The sequence below is a fragment of the Python bivittatus genome, unplaced genomic scaffold (assembly GCF_059951505.1).
Source record: "Python bivittatus isolate LINGU-HERP-01145 unplaced genomic scaffold, Pbiv_v1 ctg000030_np1212, whole genome shotgun sequence".
Classification (NCBI taxonomy): Eukaryota; Metazoa; Chordata; class Lepidosauria; order Squamata; family Pythonidae; genus Python; species Python bivittatus.
The window spans coordinates 2455131-2478099 of NW_028277031.1; the positions used below are offsets into that span (position 1 = coordinate 2455131).

A 22969-nucleotide genomic window follows, 5' to 3' on the forward strand; every position below is an offset into this window, starting at 1 on the left:
AGATGCGTAGCCCCAGGAGCTTCCGCCAAGGTGGTTCAGGCTTGGAAGTGCTATGCCCATTCTTCTGATGAGAAGCTGCTGGGGATAATGGGGGTTACAGCCTGACTTCAGACTGGAAAGGCTGGGTGGGAGACTGTGTCTCAGCTGGCGGGGGGAGTGGAGGGAGACTTTGATGGGTTCACACACTACACTAAATAGCTGAGTGAAACTAGCAGGGTACTAAGCACGAATTGTGATGGCTAAATTCGCACATTTGAAACCACAAACAAGCAAACCACCTTGGCACTTAGCAAAATGTCTCACTGTTATTTCCCAGCACAGGAAGGGGCACATTTGGTCTACGAGTGGCAAGGTTGGGTGGTCACACTTCCCACACAAAAAGATAAATCCCAAACTAAGTTTTGTTTTATGTCGTTCACATTTCATCAGCAGTGAATATCGGTAAAGCTGCTCCACAATCACACTGAAGTTGGCAACATTTTTTGGAAGCCTCTCCGAGTACCCGCCAAGGCGCCCATGGAGTTGGGTCTAGTCAAGGTGCAACTGAAGCTCCGCCCTTTTTACATACAACATCAAAAAGGGGTGGGGCTTCAATCACAGTCACGGCTGCCGTCTCGACTTAATGCAGTGCAGAAATCAGGCGGATATCGGTGCTTCCCGCAGTCGAGGAAGTATGCAGACAAGGGAGGAAGTTTAGGATATTGTGAATCTTGAGCATCGTCATCAGAAAATGTGTTTGGAAGACAAGTTCAGGAAGGGGGAGGAGAGAAAATGGAAGGGGAACAGTACAGACACCAATGCGATAAGGCTCACTGTCGATGAGAAACCAGTTTTATTATTGACATTGTAGTATACTTTTTTTTAACACAATGCAGTTAAACAGCTCTTTTTGTAAGCTTTTTTTGTGTGTGAATTTCTAAAATGTGCAGAAATCAAGTATTACAGAGCTGGCAGGATGGCAGACAAAGAAGAGAGTATGTGCTTTTATTTACCAAAATAATTAATTCCATGGAATAGATGGAAACCCCTGTTGGAATAATGCAGACATACATCAGGTCGATCGCTAGGTTCACCCGCTGCCCAGATAGCCTTCGGTCTTTAAAATCGAATATACTTCCTTCTGAAGTTTGCGCTTGTATGCTTACCCTCTGCACAAAAATGCAACCCTGCTGGTGGGTGGGTGCCTTTTGCCCGACCTCTCTAATGTGAAAACAGTTCCGTAAAACAATGAAGCCACGCAGTTCTGACAATAAACCAAAAAGGTGAATCAGAAAACGCTTCCCACGCAAGTCGCTCAAGCCACCTCAGGGTTTCCAACCTTAATATTGGGGTCTCCTAATCAGACCACATTTAAAAATTCAGCCCTCCCCCAGCAGATGCTTCTCCCACATTGGCACTCATCAACATCTCCCAGCTCCCTGACACGGTGGCACCAATTCGTCAAGGGAGAGCCACCCACAACATGTCCCCACATGAGATCAGCTGGAAATCTCTGAGCAGGGGGCTCTGGAGCCCACCCACTCTTGCTGGGAGTAGCCAAGCATAACTGGGGATGTCCAAGCAGAGCCAGAGGGTGACCTTTGCAACCATAAACCAGAAGAGGGTGAGATTTCCACTTCCGTAGTCTTACATTATGCAGGTTAACTTTGCACCATTCTTTAATCATCGAGAGCTATGAAAATAATTTGGAATGTTGTGGTGAAACAAACCATCACAGAGAAACTGCAAACTACAGCGGTATTTTCCCCTCCACTCAGAAGTGGGTTCAGGGGCACCAGTGGGTGGGGGGGGCGGATAAAAAGAAGTGAAACAGCTGCACAATTGGAGCCCTACCTCTTTTTCACATGTGTCACACACAAAAAAGGGGTGGAGCTTTGTATGGTCACGGCTGGCACCTTGATTTTTCGGAGAACACCCAGTGGATGCTCCTGAGTGGGTTGTCTTTAAAAATATCCATCAAAACAGTGATGTTCAAGGGGCCGGCTTCTGTGATGTGTATTGATCCTTGGCATATCCAGAATGCATCCTGCATAGCCAGTGGTGGAGCCAAACATTAATGGAATCAATAATCTGAAACGTAAGGCTTGTCTTTTTAAAACCAAAATTCTAGTTTGGCTTTTCCCAAACTGGGACCCTCCAGAGATAGGTAGAAATACACTACTCATCATTCTCGACCAACACGGGGTTAAGGACACTGTACTCACCACACCTCTGGAGAAGGTGTACAAGCTCGAGAGAGAAACTTCAAAAATGGCAGGCACTGCCTACTGCCTAACAGGCAAGCACCTACCAGCCCAAACATGTGGACGGGATCGCTGCCAACTCTTCCCTCTTCCATGCGGCACCAGACCATCACCCTTCTACAAAACCATTAGCCGAAGTTCCAGAGAAACTGGGTTTCTGTTGACAAGCTCTGTCGTGGTGCTCAGCACTCACTGTTTTTACTCGGTCCTTTCAACAACAGTAGCATCTTCTACAATCAGACTCATTGGGTGGAAAGTGAGAAAGTGTGAGATGTGAGTTGGGACTTCTGGTCTGCATCACACCTAACAAGTTCGCACTGGAGGCTTCCTGGTTCCTTTAACAGGAGAGCCAAAGCCAGAGTCTGATTCTTTTGCAATACGAAGCTTTTTCCTCCCAGAGTTCCTGCTGGTTGAAGCCACACTCACGGGGACATAATTAGGTGGCAGAGCCTGGCATGGGTGGGTGCAAATGCAGCATAAACTAATGTATTATATCTCTGAAGCCTCTTTAGGATATAACAGCCCAGCCCTTGATGCTGCCTCTAACAAACCCTGACTCTTAACGGCCTTTCTCTTTCCGTCAACACAGTCACACACTGGAACAAAAGGCCCCTCTAAAAAGAAATGGTACAATTACTCAGCTGACTTTCCCACCACCACCACCTTTTTTTCAAAGGGAAAATAAATTAAGCAACCTTACTCAGCTCAGTCATTTGCAAAATATTCACAAAGCCCCAAATGTGTTCCGTTTATAACATGTGGAAACATCACTTTCCCCCCCCAACTTGTCCAGGAGCTCTGGGGGACATACGGGTGGTATGTAAAAAAGGGAGGGGCTTTGGTTGCATGGCTGCAGCCACCATCTTCATTTTTTGGACCGTCCCCTGTGGACACCCCATAGATGAATATTTAATCTCTGCCCTAATTAAAAGGGTGGCAATTTCTTGTTTATATACCCTTTGCTTTTTTAAAGAAAGAAAAACTATACCTCATTCAGCTACCTTCTTACCGCTTTTTTAAAAACTGATTATAAAAAAAGGAAAAAAGGTTGTTCCTTTTACTAGGGAAGGCACAGAGACCGATTCCTGCCCTCTTCCTTCCCAGACAGTGTTTTGACCTCATTAGCAAAGCTGCTGAGTTCTTCCCTTCCTGCTTCCTGGGTTCACATTAAAGGTTTGGAACCTGATTCTGTAGGGGTCATTTTTTTCCATATCAAAGACCACCTTCAGCCTTCAAGAGGCTGCCCCCCAAAATAAAGGAGTCTAGGGTTCATTTATTAACTCAACTTGATTTACATTTAAATTAAATGAAGACTGGATATGGTTAAGATTATTTCTGTCTGGCCGTCTATTCACTAACCTTCCCCTTTTGCCACATTAATCATTACAATTTGGTAGCTCTTCTGGAGGTCTCTGCGGTATAATTGAAATATTGGGAGTTGTACTTCTGTCCTGGATGACCTCCATTTCGTGTCCAGGAGCAAATGGTATTCAGTGGCATTTTTATGGGCAAGAGACTTCTGCAGAGATTGCTTGGAAATATTTGCCTTGTTTTTATACTGTCCAGAAACATTATAAATGAGAAACCACATTCCCCAACAAAGAGGATTCATTTCAGTCATGACACTGGAGGGAAATCCCAGATTCGTCTGCTCTCTCCTGACCTGGGTCCAAGGCACCAGAAAATTCCCACGCCACATGTCCCGCCAGGAACAAAGATGGAGTAAAAATGCCCGCTGCCTAAGGGGCTTGCACATAAGAATTTCCCAGCAGGCTTTGCCCTGTGGGTCAAACCTCCCTCGCCCTCCTGGAATGGTCAATGGCCACTGATGGCCACCAGATTTATCCACAAAGTCACAGGAACCCTTTGTCTCACGCTGCTTCTGGCTTCTGAGCCTTAACCTAGTTAGGCACACACTGACAGCTCTGGAGCAGATGTACAAATATCTTCTTTGGGGAGCAGCAGACACACCCTTTTCAAGTGTTCACACTTGCCCCAATAGCAACTGTGCAAGAGTTAGAGAGCATTACACCAAATTCACCATCACGTTTACTACCTGTGCGAAGATTAGTCCCACATGAGACCAACCCTGTCCACATCTTTCTTCCGTGGGGCAAAAAACGCATCTACTTTATGTTGCAAGCTGAAAGAGAGGCTGGTTAGAAAGATCAGAAAAATTAAAGCATCGAAAGTTTTTTTAATGCCCTAGACTTAGTAAAAAAAAAAAAAAAATGGAGATGAAATTCACTTCCTCAAAACTGGGGTGAACATCTCACCTTGAGATGTTTCTTGCTTACCAGCCTGAACTTGGTTCTTGAAGGAGCTGTTCTAGACTGTTGCCTGGATACAACCTTTTTCTCATAACTTCTCTCAAGTCTCACTGAAAAGTGTACTCCCAGCTTTTTGTTGCAACAAAAATGAATTCAGATTACAATGCCTTATAAATGTCAGGATTCACACAGGGTTCCTTAAGATGTTGGCTTGACTGCTTAGGATCTCTATTCTTGTAACCATGTGTGGTATTTTGTAACACAAAAAGCGTGTACTAGCTAAATTTTGAGCCTGGAAAAAGACTGGAAAGAAAAGGATCTGCTACGCTAAAAACAAGGTATTTCAAGTCCTAACTACAGTACTGAAAAAATAAAATCCAAACTTAAAGCCGAAGGAGTCACAATCAAGGAATGGTTGGCTAAGCCATTTATAAAGATGTTAACACTGTAGCCCATAGTGGTATAAACTATAGCTTTCATCTAAGTGGAAAGAAAATGTGCTGTTTCGGAATGTAAAATATTTAAAAATATCTAAACACAAATGGGGAAGAGAAGAAGCTCAAACAATTCCTTATATAAAAATGGTCCTATAAATAATATATTCTAAATATTGCCAGTTAAGTGATCCATAATTAATACAAACTGTAAGAGGTTTCTTGTTACTCTCAGAGCTTCAGCCCTGCAATTCCATCGGTCTCTCTCCCTCCCGCCTTCTTCGCCTTCACGTCTCCCTCTCGTTTGGTCTCTGACCACTTTGCACAATCAAAGAGGTTTGGAAAATCTGCCTTGCCTGTGGAAAAATGTGAGCATGGAGTGTGTTGCAGCTCTGCCCGTCGGGGTGGGGCACGATTCGTGCACCTTGCAAATGTCTCCTTGCAGGAGGAGCCGGAAAGGAAGTGGAGCTCCTTGACAGGCTCAGAAGTTGCTGAAAATCTCCCGCTTCTTGTTCCAGTCCATCTGAGGTGCCCTCTTGTTCACCCGCTTGGCACGCACTTTCTCTTTGGCTTCCGCTGCGGTGGGACTCAGGTTCAACCCACTTTCTTCAAACGGGTCTTTCTTTTTCGGCTCTCTTACCTAAGAGGAAACCAAGAAGTTTCAACAGGGCATGCGTTGGGGGCATTTCTTGGGTTCTACCGCTGCATTGCTTCAAACTACTTTTACAGGCTCTGAAATCTCAGCATGAGCCTTGAGGAACTTCAAAGGCCAAGACAAGACTGCAAAAACGAGTTAACTGGGGTGGAAATTTGTCACCTGAACATCTTGCTTCTGGGGTGGGAAAAAGTACAGCCTCTAGTCTTAGAAGGAAAAGGGAATACAGGTAGTCCTCGGGTTACATCCAAGCATTCAGTGACTGTTCAAACTTGCGACAGGGTTGAACGAGGGGGACTTATAACGCATCCTCAGAGTTCTGGCTGTTGCAGTGTCCTCGCAGTCACACGATCACGATTTCTGATGTTCCCTGCCAGCTTCCCATAAGCAAGTCAGTGGGGAAGCTGGCAGGAAGTCAGAAGTTGCGGTCATGTGAGTTCCTCGCTTAATGACAGCAACCAGGACTGCTGGAATTGCTCTCACTAAGCGGCCACATGACATTATGCTTTACAGCCATGTCACTCAGCAGTGGCAATTCTGGTCCCAATTGCCATCATAAGCTGAGGACTGCCTGTAGGTTAAATATATCCTTTCCGTCATTTGTAGGTTGTTGGAGAGAGTACTTGACACTGGCTGGATTTACACAATATGTCTAACCCCAAAACCAAGTTAACAAAACAGAACTGCTCTGTTCACGCTGTGCAAACAATTGACCTCTAGGATGGCTTAAAGTGATAGCCAGGTTCGCACAATATGCCCAGACAGGGCAGTGGTTTCCCACAAGACTTTAAGCTAAAAGCAACCCAAGTGTATTTCAGCCTAAGCTAAAGTTCAAGCCATCTTCACAGGTTGTGGTCTATTGTAGATAGCAGCTCACAGGGAAGCTGGGCAGTGCAGTACTTTTCTTGGATGAGTCAGAGTTCAGAAAGCAAGGAACTCAAGGACTGCTTTTAACGAGCAGCCAAGAAACAGACATCAAAGGTTCTAAAAGCCAATTTTGGTTGCTTCCTACAACCAACGACCTAATTGCAGCCATATAAGGATTTCTGTGGGGTTCCCCCAACTCATTAAAAAACCCTCTGGAAGAGTTTCGAAGCTTCCCAATCTGGGCTAAATCTCGCCCCTGCAGCACCACCAACTGGAACGAGCCCAGAGGAAGGAGGAGAACCAGTGTAACACTGTGCCCCCACTCCCAACTCTCAAAGATGGTCCAGAAGGATGCCATGGTCCTTCTCTGCTGTAGCCCCCGCCCTTTGGAACATCTTGCCCCCGGAGGTGAGATCGGCCCCCTCACTCCCGGCCTTCCGGAGGGCTTTGAAGACCTGGCTCTGCCACCTGGCCTGGGGTGGGAGGGAAGACCTCAGGCATGGGGTCGGCTAGCCCCTTAGAGCCCTGGCGTTTGCTGCTCTGAACCACCGGCCTCCTGGACTCTTTCTTTTTTAGTAATTGTTTTGTATAGCTTTAGGTTTTATGTAATTGTATTTTTATTTATTGTTTTAATCAGTTGTAAGCCGCCCAGAGTCCCCCATTAGGGGGAGATGGGCAGGGATAAATTTAATAAAAAAAAATCTATCTCTATCTATCTATCTATCTATCAGGGGCATCATGGCACCTGCCCAGCGGGCTCAGCCCCCCTGATTTCACGCCATAGTGAGGAGCTATAATCGTCATCCTTGAGATGTTACTGGATGGGACAATTCTAGGTGAAGGAGGTGGTCCTGAAGGTACTTTGGCCCAAGCCAGAGTGGGCTTTATCAGCTAAAACCAGCCAACTCCGCCGACTTCCTCTCTCCACCTCCTCTACTCGCTCAAGGACCTCCATCTCAGCGACTCCCATGCCGGCATTCTGGGAAGAGGAGGGTCCCTCTCCCTACGCCCTCCCTTCAGGCTCCCTCATCTCTCATCTCGCTGCCTTGCGCCTGCTAAGCTTCCCTGTCAAGATGCGTGAAGAGACGCAGAGACAACCTTGAAGAAGCTACGCAGGAGCAAGCAAGGGAAGACACAAGACAGCTCAGTCCCGGGAAAGGGGATGGCGTGAGAAACAAGCACAAGATCGCCCCGCCTTGATTCTCTTTGATATAAGAGGGGGCAGAGGGAAACTCTGGCAGGCTTTCAAGCTTCTGTTATTATACCCTAGAACAGTGTTGTCCAAACTTGGCCACTTTAAGATGAGTGGACTTCAACTCCCAGAATTCCCCAGCTAGCCATGCTGGCTGGGGAATTCTGGGAGTTGAAGTCCACTCATCTTAAAGTGGCCAAGTTTGGACAACACTCCCCTAGAACAACGAAGCAGCATTCCTGTAATCCTTGCATCCTTTCCTGATCTGCCCCACCTCGAAGAGACAGCCCTCCACCAGGGCAACCAGGCGATGGAAGCTGCATCCTTGAATGCCTCCAGAAGTGGGGCACCCCCGACAAGAGCCCCCCGGCCTCTCCCTCCAGTTGCCGGCACTCTGGCCAGAGAGCCCCCCTCGCCCACCATGCGAGAAGGCAGCACTCCCCATTGCAATCTTTCTACACATAAGGCAGGGGGAGGACTTCAGGGGGAGCCAGCTGCAAATGCAGCAGAGTGAAGCAGAGGTGGCCGGCAGGGGGGGGAGTAATTACAGTTCTCTATCAGTTTTGCGATGGGGAGTAACGGGAACCGTCAGCCGCAGCAGCTGACGTGGGTGAACAGCACTGAAGAGCATCTGGGACCCAGTGCTGCAGACCGAGAGGCTCACCCAGAAAATTAGTGGCCCATCAGGGAACGGTGACAATAGAGTTTCCCTTCGCGCCGGTTGAAGCCCGCCTCCCCCAGGCAGGATCAGGATCCCACCCAAAAGACCAAACCAACCCCGTCCATAAATCAGCTCATCTCCTGAATGAAACCAGCAGGGACGTCTCCCTCCCCCCGGCCCCCCAAGCGTGGAAAGAATGCGGAGTTGGACTCCTGCAAGCCGAGGCCCAGCTGCTCCCTTGCAGGAGCATGAGCTGCTCTCCCCTAATCAAAGCCACTCGGTGGTCTCCGTGAAGCGCTCCCGCATTGGGGCCTGCACATTTTTCCTCTTAAAAAAAGAGCGAGGGAGCAAATCGTACGTTGGGCTGCGTGGAAGTATTTTCTTTCACATTCGAATGCAATTAAAGGAGTTAATGAAAGGGCTTGGTGAGGGCGGCCTGTCTGTTGCTCAACTACGTTCCAGGGTGGAAAACGTTCGTGTTCCCTTTTGCGTTTACGTACGGCACTCCTACCCATTTGTCTCGTCTCTGTCGATCGGAGCCTTCCTGGGGGTGGGAAGACAGTGTGACTGTGGCCACCTTTGGGGTGGAACCCGACAGATGCGGAGTAGCTTCCACAGCAAGGAAGGACAGGCTTACAACGGGGAGAAGAGGATGCGACATGCCGTGTGTGTAAGGCAGTGTTGTCCAAACTTGGCCTCTTTAAGATGAGTGGACTTCAACTCCCAGAATTCCCCAGCCAGCCATGCTGGCTGGGGAATTCTGGGAGTTGAAGTCCACTCATCTTAAAGTGGCCAAGTTTGGACAACACTGGTGTAAGGCATGAGAAAAATTTCACAAGCTGCTTGCAATAAAGAGGAGGAAGGGGGAGAGAAAAGGCTAAAAGCTGGAGGGGAAGACTTGACATGCAAAGGACTGGAAGCTTTGAAAGTGATGCTGGGCGTAATAGCTACTCATGGCAGAAAGAGTTTGGGGATTACTAATAAAGAAGAATAAAGAATGACACAAGAGGAGGAGGAGGAGGAGGAGGAGGAGGAGGAGGAGGAAGAGGAAGAGGCAGGACTAAGAAGAAGCTTCTGCAGGAAAGCCGGCCACCCCGCAATGGAAGAGCAGGCGGCGAAGGACGAAATCTCAGCGCTTTGCAATTCAGTCCTTGGCCCGGACGAGAAAAAGGCTGCGTCTTTACCTCGGCCTCCTCGGGACTTTGGCAATCGCTGTGGGATGAAGACAGGGATCCTCCATTCAGCTGTGAGGGATGGAAAAGGGGGCACGTTTATCACTGGACACGGTGCTGAGGCTCCCGGGATGGGAGAGACACCCACTCAGCTGTGGAAAAGCACCCGGGGGGTTTGCGAAGGCGAAGCATCGCTCGGCCAAAAGAAGGAATCGGGAAAGGAGATACTCTTCGGACGGAGGAAGAGAGAGGAGAAACGGGCCAGGCTGCCTTCTTTTAGGGACCTGGTTTGGGCCTCATGCCAAGCCACGGTTTGTTGAACCATGAACAGGCTGGGTTGACACATCGCACTACAACATAAAGCAGAGTTTAAAGGCTAGGATTAGCCTTGTTTATTGCGCGAAGCCAAAGCCAGATACGCAACGCCATGCCTCGGTATCATGGGGTTGAGCTAGATGACCCCTGTGGTCCCTCACAACCCCCAAATGCTACGATTCTGTGACCTTAGCCAAATACCAGCAATGGCCAGAGATTTCCTAGTCAAACTTCCTAGTTCCATCCAGAGATGGAAAGCCACAGGATGCTTTAAGGAAAGCAGTGCTGGATCAGCTTCTCCCTGATCGCTCATGGCCCTCTGACCTCAGGATCCAGGCTGCGCAGATCGCTTGAAAGTCTTGGGCCGAAATCCCCAGGCCCGGAGGAGGGAGAGGAGGGTGCCAAATGGCCTTGCTGGCTGGGGAGGATGGCTGGACGAGGGTGGTCTCCTAAGTGCCCCCCGCAGGAAGGATGCCCCGCACTCCATCGGGTGTCTGCTGGAACAGGCAAGCGGGGCTCGGTGGCCACTTACCTGGGTTTGCGCGGACCCATTCGTCATAGGTTGAGGAACTCCCCCTGCAGAAAACGCAGAGACAACACCAGTGAGGAGCCTTTCTCGTGGAAACCCTGACCCTGTGCAGAGGGTCGGCCCCCTCTGTGTCAGACTGCCATTAATTCTGCCGCTTTGAATGGGAGGTGGCAGGTTCTGCAGAAGCAGAAAGGCTCTACGATGAATCTCAGCACGTAGCTAAGGAAGAGGTGACCGGTTCGTGCGGGGAGAGGCAACCACCAGGAAACCACTGGTCAGCTAGGCTGGGGATTAAAAACCAACCAAACCAACCGTCCCAGGAAAAGAAAGGCAAGGGAAAGCCACTGCTGCCTTGCTGCCCAGGCACAATGTGATTGTGTCCATACAGTCATCTGGTGTTGACCTCAACTTGGGGGAGGCTTTACTTTTACCACCGTGTAACGCAGAAAACCTCTCTCTCTCCCACCCCCACCTACACACACATATGCCAAAACAGCTGCAGGCAAGAAATTGGGGAACAAACTCAAGTAGGGTTCCGCCATTTGCCCTGATGCCCAAGGAGGTTCCTCTCCGGGGAAACCTTGGTTAGGACTACATTGGAAGAGGAAAGTGTGTGCATTTGTGCAGCTGTCAAGCACAGGTCCTTTGGTTTTTTTAACAGCCAAGAGCAGTTTGGAGGCACAAATTTTTAGGCTTCAAACTTCTGGGTCACCTGGAAGGACCAGGCACAGCGCTGCAATTGCCGCTGAAGCCAAGATTGGATAAGGACTGCCACTTACTGTAACCATGGATAAATACCATGACCCCTAATGTGACTGTGTGTGTTAGCTGTGCTGCTCTGTTGGATTCCACTCCTGGTGGCTTTGGGGACCCGTCTCTACTGAGGACGTGCAGATCTTCCAAGGACATCATCTTGCTAATCCAGTCCGCCTGCCTTACCAGGAAAAGGTTCTATTTGTAGTTTGTCCTTCCAGATATGTACAGCTGGGTATCAACCTCCATCAACCAAGTCAGGATGGGCAAAGGTCAGGGTCCTGGAGTCCAACAACTCCCCCAAACTACAGGGAGCTCAGATCCATCATATGGTGTCCTCCAACACTCTCATCTTCTCACTCCTCAGTTCCCATGGGAGGATCGGTGACCTGAATCCTCCCAAAGCCCAAACCACACCCCACAAAGCCCAACACCACACTGCACTGGCAGAAAATGGGTATGCTGCCAACACTGAATGTACATTGAGTGTCAAGGCAGCATCGGGCTACTACAGCCAGAAGCAACCTGCAGAGATGGTTGCAGAATCATCATCTAAAACCTTCTTAATCTTGCACGATGCTTTCCCTTCTCTCCCCTTTGCTGACAACTCCACCAAAGGCCTGGCCGGCTCCTTCACAGCCACTTTGCACCGAAGAAAGAAGGGACATATTTGAGCCTTGCCTGCAGCATTTGGAAAACAGGTCTGTGCATTAATGCTTGTTTTTGGCGCTCGGCCCGCTGCTCCTTGCAAAGAGAACAGGGAGTTCATTCTCCATGGGGCCAAGAAGAAAGTATATCTGGCTCCCGACTCTTGGTTGTTCCTGCGCTCGGCATCTGACACCCGCCGTCCCCTCCTCCCTCCTTCCCCCCCCCCACAAAAATTTCTGAATTGTTCCAAGTTGCTCTTTTGGAGTCCTTCTTTCCACTGCAAGCCAGAAAAAGGGAAGGCAGCTTCAATAGGAAACAGCTGTGCTAAAAACACAGAGCTCTCCATTCAGGCCGGCTAAGGATGGCCCGGGGGGCGGAGGGGGGGCAGGCTGGTGGCAGAATCATGTATGTTTGGTGGAAGGCATGATCTTCCCCAGGCAGGCAACAGGAGCAGGGAGCCTCCGTAGCAGCAGGAGTCCAGTCCTTGGTCTGTTTGAGACCAGGGTCTTGCAAGTCCAACCTTCTGAAGGACTACAGGACACCTGTTACAGGGCAGAAATGGCAGCAGGATGCCTCCCAAGGCCCCCCTCCCATTCCCACAGTTAAAACTGTCCCAGATGCCCCCCAGTTGACCATGCCCAAGAGTGCTGCCGTTTCCATCCTGTCAAAGATGCTTTGCTGAAAACCTGGTGTCATTCCCACCCACTGAAGGTACCTGGCGCTCTGCTTCTGCCCTCCCGCCAGCATCCAAAAGACTTGTGGCATTCTATATTTTATCCAACCAGTTTACATCAGCTTTTCTGCTCAAAAGTGGGAAGGGTCAGCATGTAATGCATTTAATTTACCTCCAAACTGTTTACAGCTCCCTCTTTGGTCACATTTATCAGTTGCAGTTCCAGAAACAATTTGGTCCTTTAGGTTATACCAGTGTTTTTCAAACTTGGCAACGTTAAGATGGGTAGCATGCTGGCTGAGGAATTCTGGGAGTTGAAGTCCACATATCTTAAAGTTGCCAAGTTTGAAAAAGACGGAGTTATATCCTGCCATTTCATTTCTCACTTCTCCAGGGCCTTGCCTTAAAAACAGATTTGGGGGTTGAGGTTAACTAGTGTTAATCTACAAGAGAGCAGAGATGCCAAGACCACAGCATTTCTTGCAAGCAGGATCTCCTGCTTTCCTGAGACTGGGTGGAATATCTCACCTCGAATGTGTTCCTCAGCAGGAGTGATGCCAAGTTTCTTGAAATATTCGTCTGTTCCAGGGTCCACTACCAACAACCTAGCTTCATTTTCCTTAGACTTGATATGGGCCACAACTTCTGAATGCTTCATGCCTTCTACATTGATCCCATTGACCTGTAGGGTAGCCAAACCAAGGAGGAAGAAGCTGGTGAGGAGTGCACATTAGGGGAATGGAGTGCTTTGCACTGGTGCGCTCAATCAGTACAAAACCAAAACAGTGCAGCCAAACCCGAGAAGATACAGCTTAGAGTGGAGAGAGTTTCCATCAGTCAAACTGGTGGGACTTCCTCCTCCCAAAAGCTATAATTCAATAGGCTCTCAAGGTGCTTCAGATCAATAATATGGATATAAAACCAACAAAAATCTGTAGTCAAGATCAACCCTGGGGGGTTTCTGTACTGTTCTCTCCACTCCATGCTTCAGAGATTTGAGGCCAAGGATTTTAATTCATTCTTGCCTAAATACAAAATTAGCTGAAGGGTTCTGCCTTCTCCACCTTCCAGATTAAAATGAAGATATCTCATGGTGACAGCCCTCATGGTGACCTTTAAATGTGCTGGACTCTTGCCAGGAGGACCAACGGCCAACCGTCTGGTGTCCTGAAGGTGTAGTCCAACACGTCTGAAGGGCTGCCACCAACGGGATTCCTAACCCTGCTTTCTCCTAGGGGATTCTGGGAATTGGAGTTCTCAGAGGGTGCAATTATGGAACACTAATAGACTATTATCTGCAACCCATCAAACTACAATTCCAAAGACCCTAGGGGGAAAGTCATAACACACACGTACACAGAGAATTCTAAGAAGGCAAAAAGTGGCAGGAACATCTGACCTACCAACTCGGGCAGGGGATCTGGGGACCACTGCAGGAATATTGGTGAGCCACCTGTGGCCCTGAAGCACCCATTGCCCATCCCAGAGCTAAGTCATGGGTTGAAGCCACAATTACATTGTTCACACAGCACGCTAATCTAAACCCAACCAGCCCATACAACCTTATCATGCAACACGAACTTCGTAGTATGGAACTTTATTTACAATTCCAATGGAGCGCTTGCCATATCTGCCCACACCGCCGTAGCAAGAGGCTGAATTTCAGAACTCCCCAAAAAAGCAGCTTCCGGCTTCAGCTTTCATAGCCAAAGAAAAAGTGTGTCTCTGTGTGAGTGCATGACACACACACGTGCTCATTCTTTTATGCAAGACTCAGGATCAGACCAGCTCTGCTGTGCTAAATGAGGATAAAGGCAAAATTTGCTCCGGGGGGCTACCCATTTGTTAGATAGGATAATGAAGTCCCTTTGTCCATGGGCAGGGGCCAACTAACACCTCAAAGTGGAAACCAATTAATAGGTTAATTAAGTGGTGCGCTGCTCTTTCCTTTTCTGCATGTGGGGAGGCATTTGGAGAGAAAATGTAAGGTTCCAGGAGGGCTAAACTACATGGGAAGTCAGTCATGCATGTTTGATCTGGGCAAATTTATTCTGGAGACCTGAAGGCTGTGAAGTTACAAATTTGGAAGGGACTCCTGATCTGGATCTGAATCAGGGCCCAATGTAACTTCCTGCCAGAAGTGCTGCTTGTCTGGCTATTCTTTTCTGCCACCCTGAAGGTGCTGTTTGCTGCAAACAACGAGCCAGATCTTATTTATTTATTTGCTTATTATTTCCTGCAAATAACAATCCGGTTTTGGATTGTTCAGAGAGAGAAACCAGATGCACACCTCTGCTGCGGAGAGCCAGGGAGGCGGCCCTGAAGCCAATATCCAGAACGAAGAGGATGGAAGCACTGCCGAGGCCCTGGGAAGGCAGAGTATTAAGAGGAGACCCAGGCTGACCCCCCTGGGGTGTACGAGGGAGGGGAGGAGAAGCACAATCAGACCGGCAAGACTCTGACATTACAGCCAATCTCAACACAGGACAGTTCTGGTCACCCTGTGGTGTGTGTGGTTCCCCGTCTGGTCTACCTCGCAGGGCTGATATCTGTATTAGCACATGATGCCCCTTATCAAAAACAATATCATACAAATGCAAACAATGTATAATATGTAAAAAATATGCCGTGAGGAGAGAGGAAGAGAGGAGAGAAGGTCTGTCAAATGAAGCACTACCGCCACTGCTCCTCCTCAACGCCAGGGCGAGGCTGCACCTGTTGAATGCCCACCATCTCCTCTTTTGGAGGAGGTGGGAGCGTGGGCCCTGGAGCTACGAATACCCACAAGGTTCATTACTTGGTTTGAGCAGGGGACTCGAGCGAGACGCCATCCTTCTGGCCACCCCCCAAATCAGCCTCCATTTCCAGCCCACCGTTGATGGCTCCCTCCCTCCCCTTTAAGGAGCCAGTGGGGAGGGGAGGCCAGAGCCCCAGCAGGTGCCCACCAGAGCTCTCTGGGTGCTCGTAGCCCCGGAGACGCTCAGAGCCCTTCTCATCTCCCGGCATCCCCGCCTGCAGTGTTTAAACAGGTGGCCCGGCAGGGCTGTCGGGGGCTGAGCGGGGGCACAAAGGGGCAGAGAAAACAAATAGAATGAGCCGCCCACCCCCTCCCCAGACACGCAAAGGCGGAGCAGGGCCCCGGCACGCCAGCAAAATGCTCCCGGCCGGAGCAGCGGCCCATCAAACATTCATGCGAGTCCCGAAGAGCGAGGCACCTGGATCAGGTGGCCAACTCCACAGGTCACTGAGTCTCCCTTTATGCACTCTGGGAAATGTGCCAGGGGTGCTAAATTAATTATCTGGGGGCCTCTCGGTAATGTAGTGAGAGGCAGGAGAGAAGCCTTCCCTTCTCCTTCTCCTTCTCCTTCTCCTTCATCTCCTCCACCACCCCTCTCCACCTTCTCCTTCTCCACCACCACCATTCCTTCTCCTTCTCCTCCTTCTCCTTCTCCTTCATCTCCTCCACCACCCCTCTCCACCTTCTCCTTCTCCACCACCACCATTCCTTCTCCTTCTCCTTCTCCTTCTCCTTTTTCTCCTTCTCCTTCTCCTTCATCTCCTCCACCACCCCTCTCCCCCTTCTCCTTCTCCACCACCACCATTCCTTCTCCTTCTCCTTCTCCTTCTCCTTTTTCTCCTTCTCCTTCTCCTTCATCTCCTCCACCACCCCTCTCCACCTTCTCCTTCTCCACCACCACCATTCCTTCTCCTTCTCCTTCTCCTTCTCCTTTTTCTCCTTCTCCTTCTCCTTCATCTCCTCCACCACCCCTCTCCCCCTTCTCCTTCTCCACCACCACCATTCCTTCTCCTTCTCCTTCTCCTTCTCCTTCTCTCAGAAGTACATGCATAAACGCAGCAATCATGAAACTTTCATGAAACTTTCAGACCCGGCCATTTCCGGGATGCCCCACAAGTGCTGCCACAGAGAAGGGGGGCAGCAGCCCACAGCCTCTTCTTCTGCTTCAGCTCCTGATCGGTCCTCTCTCCCTGAGATGGAGATGAAGGGCCTGCAGTTCTCGATCTACCCAGTTGACCCACGTGTAAAGGAAAGGCGGTGGTGCAGCTCATGACTGGTTCAAGGGAAGCCCCCAGTGGCACCTCTAAGCCAACCATGATGGGGAGTAAAGCAATTACTCAGGCCGATAGATTTTGGGTGCTCATCCAAGGCAGCCCTTCGTTCTCCCCTGGGCTGTCTGTGGGCCTCATCTGGGTTCCACACCAGCAACTGGGCTGAGTGCAACTAAATTCTCTCTGCAGACACACAGATGTCATGCACAGAAGATCCTAGACATGTTAGGAAGCACTTGCTGCAACTCCTCCACCAAGGTCTGCCTCACTGGATTCTCCAGATCTTTTGGATTCAAGCCCCTGCAACCCCTCGCCCCTGCCCTGGCTGGCCGGAGGGGCCTCTGCTGCCCACCCTCCGAGTGCAGTTACCTGTAATGATCCAACAGGCAAGGCGGAAACGTCCCAAGAACTTCAGGGCAGCTGAGCCCCTCCTCTCAAGGCAATCTCTGGAGGCGACACTGGAATCGCCCTACCCTATTTGGGGCAGCACAACCGCAAGCAGTGAAGTGACTTAATAAGGATGGTGTAAGATGACTGGGGGGAAGTCAAGGTGGGGATAAAATGGGCTAAACCTGTAAAGCCAAAGCTTTCACTTGACACCAACTGTGGTTTTCAAAAGCTTCAGCTTCCTTCGCCTCTCCATGTGTCGAGGACGATGTTGCACAAACACTTTTAGAGTTAGCAAAAACCTCAGAAACATGTCTTGAAAACCTTGGAGTGATATCGGGTGCATTCACCATAAAAGCGACAGGATCATTCTCCTGCTTCCCAGCCCTCGTTACCTCAACAAGTTTGTCTTGTGGTCGGAGACCCGCCTTGGACGCTGGTGAATCCGGATCCACCGACCGGATGAACTGCCCAGGCCTGGACTTCTCACTGTGCAGGTTGAACCCGTAGCCATTGGGGCCTTTCTTGAGGTGGCAAAGTCGGGGCCCCAAAGGCTCCTTGGCTTGTCCATTCACATCCTGGATTTAAACAAATAAAATAAAAAAGGCATTGTTTTTTCCTTCTTCAGTAACAATAAGAAGAGGAACATCAAGGAAGCTGCTTGCTCCAAGTAAGACCTGCCAGCCCATCCCAAGGACCAGTGAGGACAGAGTATAAATAGACTCAATTGGAGGAAACGTATTTGATAAAATCAATTGTCCAATCCCACTCCAACAGAATGCATTGAAGGTGCTTACCAAATGACAAAAGGATAAAATTAGATATGCCTGATCAGCTCTCTTTCTCATCCATTTTAAGGACGCCAACAACGAATCATCCCTGCGCCTTACATAGGACTCTCTGTGGAATAAATACCCCAAGCAACAAAGGCGGAGGGTCTACAATAAGCAAAACGGGGAAACAGAGAAATAAAAGCATTTTTGATCCATCAAAGTGATGCGAAAGGTCTCCATTGACCAGGCTGATTTCTTTACAGTCACAGACCAAAATTTCATAGAACGATGAAATGTGTAAAAAACCTAAAGTGTTAAAAGGTAAAAGATATATTTACCTTATAACCTGAAAAGTAACGTACCAAATTTTGCTTACACCCTAAGGCGCCTTACAGCCATCACGACCGGACAACGTTCTGCAACTTGGGTGGTTCTGCGGATTAATCCGCTAACAAGGAGGAGGCCTTCTTTCCCACAGGGCAGCCAGCGCGATTAGCAAGGAAGGGCGATACAGATTCGGAGCACCAGGCACGGGAGAACAGACGATCCGGCAAAACCTGCCATCTCGATTCAAGTGCCCCCTTCTGACCCTAGAACTCCTTCCAGAACCGCTACGGACAGAGCCTTGAACCGAGCAAGTGCAAATGTTCCGTGCGGAGCAGAGAGGATGCTATACAAATACTCAGGAATGGAAAAAGACCTTTGGAATAGAGATCTTTTGGGTCTCCACTATTTTGCCCCCCCCCCAATCCTGTTCTGTTCCTCCCACGCTGCCGTGGGCAAACAGCGACCTGAAAGCTGTATGTGTTGCTCTGAAGCTGCCTTTGGTGAACTCCTATACAACACTCTGACAATGACTCAGTGTAGCCTTTTCCCATTTCACTCAGGAAACTTGAAAGAACTATATATAGTTCAGGTCCTATAATGGGTATAAATATAGTTTAAAAATTAAAGAAAATATCTAAAGCCCCCCCATAAGAAAAGCAGGAAAAATGGAAAGTTCACACCCATCGCAAAGCCCCATGTACCCCGTACCTCTTGGCCTGCCAGAAAATAAGAGTCTAGTCCTCAGCCATCAGTCTTAATCATTTGAGTCTGAAAAATAAATAATGTAAAACTAAGATTTGCCCAGCTAAGGGGCAGCACCTAGCCCAACTGGGTAGATCTCAAAAAGCTAAGCTGGCTCAGCCTGGTTAGGATTTGGAGAAGAGACCACCGGGAGATTCCAGGACTGGCAAGTTGAAACAACATCCCAGAAGAAGGCTGCCAAGAAAACTGTATGGATGTGTCCATGAAGACGCCAGGAGTTGATGCAGGCTTTACCTTCCTACCTCTTCTGCCAGCCCTCCACTGCACACCAGTCTTCCTTGGCTGGGAATCCTGGGAGTGGTCATTCCCATTCACCTGGAGGCCAACAGGCTTAAAAACCAACAGTGAGCAAAGACAATCTTTCTGGGCCAGCTGGAACTTGGACAGAAGGTTGTTCATAAAATTGCTGCCGTGGGGCAGGGAAGGGTCGTCATGAGACACCCACGATCAGAAGTAAACTGGCCAAGAAGCCCCCTCCGTCCCCTCCAGCCTCCCAGGAAGCCCTCCCCCCTCCAGCTGCTCTGGCATCTGTCAGGACACGCTTCCAAGCCATCAAGCCAACTGCTGGACTGGAGCCATCACCTTTAAATGCACCTTTACAAATCAAGGGGATGTTGCAAGCCCTGGCTTTGCAGAATGCAGGTTTACTCTGTGTGCGTGTTTGTGATTATGTCCTTGTCTAATCAAGCGTGGCAAGTGTGAAAAGACGTGTGCATGGCACATTAGGGTCTCTACTCCCCCACTCAGACCAGGGCTCATTTAGGATACAAACTTGTTCTCATTCTATATAATTCCCATTCTCTAATAACTCGGGATTGGCTTCTTCTGAATAGATTTCTTTTAAATATTCAAACCGGGACTGGACAAAGACAGGATGGTATAGAAGAATGAGGGCTGGTAGCAAGAAGAGGCAGCAGCGCCTGAGATAATTTTGCTAACATCTGATAATGGGAAAGGTCGGGGAATTCCAAAACAAAGTCTGTTTTTGCTTCACTGATTATACAAAGGCTTTTTGCATGCCCTTAAAACCATGGATGCACAGGGCTAACTCATCAGCCTACTGGAGAATCTGTATGACTCGTAAAATGGAATATGGAGCAACTAAATGCTTCAAAGTTGGGAAAGGCAAGGGCCCAGATTGCTACTGCCACTTTTATTTACTTAAATCATATGCAGAACATATGAGAAATTCTGTGTCAGAAGAAATTGGAATTAAAATGGCTGGGAAAACATCAACAAGTTCAGAGATGCTGATGATAGATTTGGATGGCTGGAAGCAAGGGAGACTTAAGCTGTCTTCTTAAGGATGAAAAAGAGAGAGCTAAAGTATCTCTCAGTATTTAAAAAAACCCTAAGCTTATGTCAACAGGCAATGCCAGCTCAATGCAAATAGAGAAGAAGTTGAACAAGTAACAGACTTTATCTTCCTGGGGTCAATGCATGGTTGTGAAAGCTGGAGCATCAGAAAAGGGAACAAGGGAAAAAGGATGCCTTTGAGCTGTGGCGCTGGAGAAAACAGCTGAGAAGATCTTGGACAATCAAAAGGCCAAATCATCTGATGTTGGACGAAGTAAAAACAGACTCTTGCTGAAAGCATGAAGAATGAAGCTAAAGCTGAAATACTTTGGATGCACAGTGCAAAGACAGGAGTCATTGGAGTAGACCTTGATGCTTGCAAAAACTGAAAGGCAATTGAAAAAAGGGCTGACAGAAGACCAGGTGGTTAGATATGGTTACTGATGACACAAGCAGAAGCTTACAAGCATTCAAAGAAGCAGTTGTCAAAATGATTTCCACCGGGACACGCAGAGTCAAAAGCAAGGGAGCAATAATAACCAACAAAATTGCTATTCAAACTCAGTAGCCTTCGGGCCCTTTCCTCTTAGCTAATGTAAAAATCCCAAAAACCCCTCCAGGCTGCAAGCCAGCCAGGTGAGGTCCTTCTGGAGAAGTGGCAGGAGGCTGAATGTGTGTCTCTGGTGGTTGGGGGAAACGGGGGATGTACTTCATCAACACAAAGTCCCTCCTAACCAAATGTCTTCAGATTAACTCTAGGAAGCAGCTACCTTTGGGGGATTTCTCCCTTCAAAATTTACCTCTTTTAAAGCATGTCCCTTCAGGACATTATTCTACAGCACCGCGCAAGCGAGAGCTCCAGCAAGCTACCTCTAAGCCAAGGCCCAGAGCGGTCACCGGAGGGTCTTCATGGAGCAAAGGCTGTTTCTTAATGGAAGACAAAGTCCTTCTACCAAGCCAGCATGTCTGCCCAACAAAACCCTCTGAACCGGGCCATTCTTTGAAACCAAAACCTCTAACCAAGGTGCTCCTACAAAGCAAACAGGCTCAGGCGGTCTGCAGCCCGGCTTAAGTGAGCCCCCAGCTGGCTTTGGAAAAGAAAAGAGCAACATGAAAGCAGGAACTGGGCCACGGTAACGGCAGGGGTGCAAACTGAGAAAAAATTGCTATAACGAAGATGAAAAAACATTCAAGTTATTTCTCATTTTTGTTTGTCTCGCACCAAAACGTTGTTTCCTTTAAGCTCTATTTCCCTTTTTTTTTTAAGGCAGGACTCACAATAGGTGCCTTAAACAGAAGACCAGTAACAAAAGAGAAGAAAACAAAGGGGCTTCTGCTTTTAATAAAACGTGTTGATCAGAAAAGGTACTTTGGCCAAACCATTTGTCCCCTACTCTGTACTTGCACATTTGATTTCTTCTTTTAAGTGAAGTCTGACGCATTTGTCTCTGCTGCATTTCCCTCGGATATTTTCAATGTATTTTTCTAACATGTCAAGAGAGGTTTTTTAAGTCTTTTATTCTCTCGGGCCTAATGAGGATCCAGGCTGAGCAAACTCCAGGTACAATTTTCCAGCCCACTTAATTGTTATGCCACCAAGCTCATACTAAACCAGCCTGTCAATCAGAGTGCATGAAAGACCGAAATCAAGATATGTTATGCTTGTATCATTCCCACAATCTACTTTGGAAGTTCCCCAATCAAAATATGAAAAAGGAAGATCTGATCTTAGCAAATCCATGCTGACTTCTGGTAATGACGGTGCCACATAATTATCCAGGTCCTGACAGGTCAATTTCTCTACAATCTGCTCCAGAATCGTTCCAGGTATTGGTCAGACTAATTGATCCACAGTTCCTTGAAACCTCCTATACAGATAAGAGGCAATACCTGCCCACTTCTAATCATTAACCCATTCTCCAAGATTCCTCAAAGGGTGAACCAGACCATCAGTAAGTTTCTTCTGCATCCTAGGATACAATTAATCTTTTCCTGGAGATTTAACTCGTTCAAAGTAAGTATTTTCTGGCCAAGTTTCCATCAATTTCAAAATTCAAACTTGCCACTTCATTCCATACTTCATAACTGCCTGCTATAATGCATCTCTTTGAAACCTGGCATCTCCACTTTCTTGCTTCCTCTCCTACCCCACCAAAAATAAAAAGAAGGCCCTGATGAGTCCTTGAAATACCGACGGTCCTTTGTAAGACTCCTGGTGGAAAAGCTATCATTCTGAGTGTCCAGCTGTGTTCCACCTGGAAGCATCTTCCGTCTGGAAGCACCACACTCTTTAGGGGACCAACCTTTCGTTTCCCACATAGCCTCAAAGACTGAAGATGGGTCCTTGTCCAATGAACAAGCCAAATTCTCCAAGTCAGAGCAAGGCTTTGGACAAGTCCACGTAGTTTTCTCTTAACTGAACAGAATTTGTCCTACCATTTGAATTCAGTCTGGCATGTATCTTTCTGACTGCCTAAAAGGCTGAGAATGCTACTGGCACCAAATAAATATTTTAAGGACATATGATCTTTGTCCCACCTTGGCAGAGTGTTTTGGGAGGAAAATGCTCTAAGTGGAAGGGCTGGCTTTGCACTGTTGGTGTTGGACATAATTCAAAACAGCCAGAAGTGAAGATTGAAGGAGGAGAAAAGAAAAGAAGAAAAGGACTTGTGGAGTCTGGAAAACTGGAGCCAGTTCCTTTTGTTTACTGCCTGCACTGGGATAAACTTATTTTGCTTCGAGATGTTTTAAGGTATAATCTTGGTAGGATCTCCTTTGCTTTTTTAGACCGTGGGATCCTACAACCGATCTCAAAGGCATTTTGTTTCTAGCTGTTTATTAGTGCCAGGCAGAGAAATAAATTGTCCTACATTTTTTCTACTACTGTATTTTTCATTTAATTTGATGAAAGAGAACCTGATTTCAAATGTGAGAGGGAGAAGAG

General features: G+C 48.2%; 1 protein-coding gene across 2 annotated transcripts in view; it reads right to left on the minus strand.

The window, feature by feature from the left end:
• Positions 1-813: 813 nt before the first annotated feature.
• The window catches only part of NHERF2 (NHERF family PDZ scaffold protein 2), a 72418-nt gene continuing 50262 nt past the window's right edge, over positions 814-22969 (minus strand). The window contains exons 3-7 of one of the 2 annotated variants that reach the window (XM_088152446.1): positions 17263-17445; positions 12941-13094; positions 10342-10385; positions 9507-9566; positions 814-5587 (exon numbers count right to left, since the gene is read on the minus strand). In XM_088152446.1, the coding sequence (XP_088008572.1) occupies positions 5429-5587; positions 9507-9566; positions 10342-10385; positions 12941-13094; positions 17263-17445 (600 nt within the window). In that variant the 3' untranslated portion in view covers positions 814-5428. The remainder of the gene's footprint in view (positions 5588-9506; positions 9567-10341; positions 10386-12940; positions 13095-17262; positions 17446-22969) is intronic. The other variant, XM_088152453.1, reaches the window with a different exon arrangement.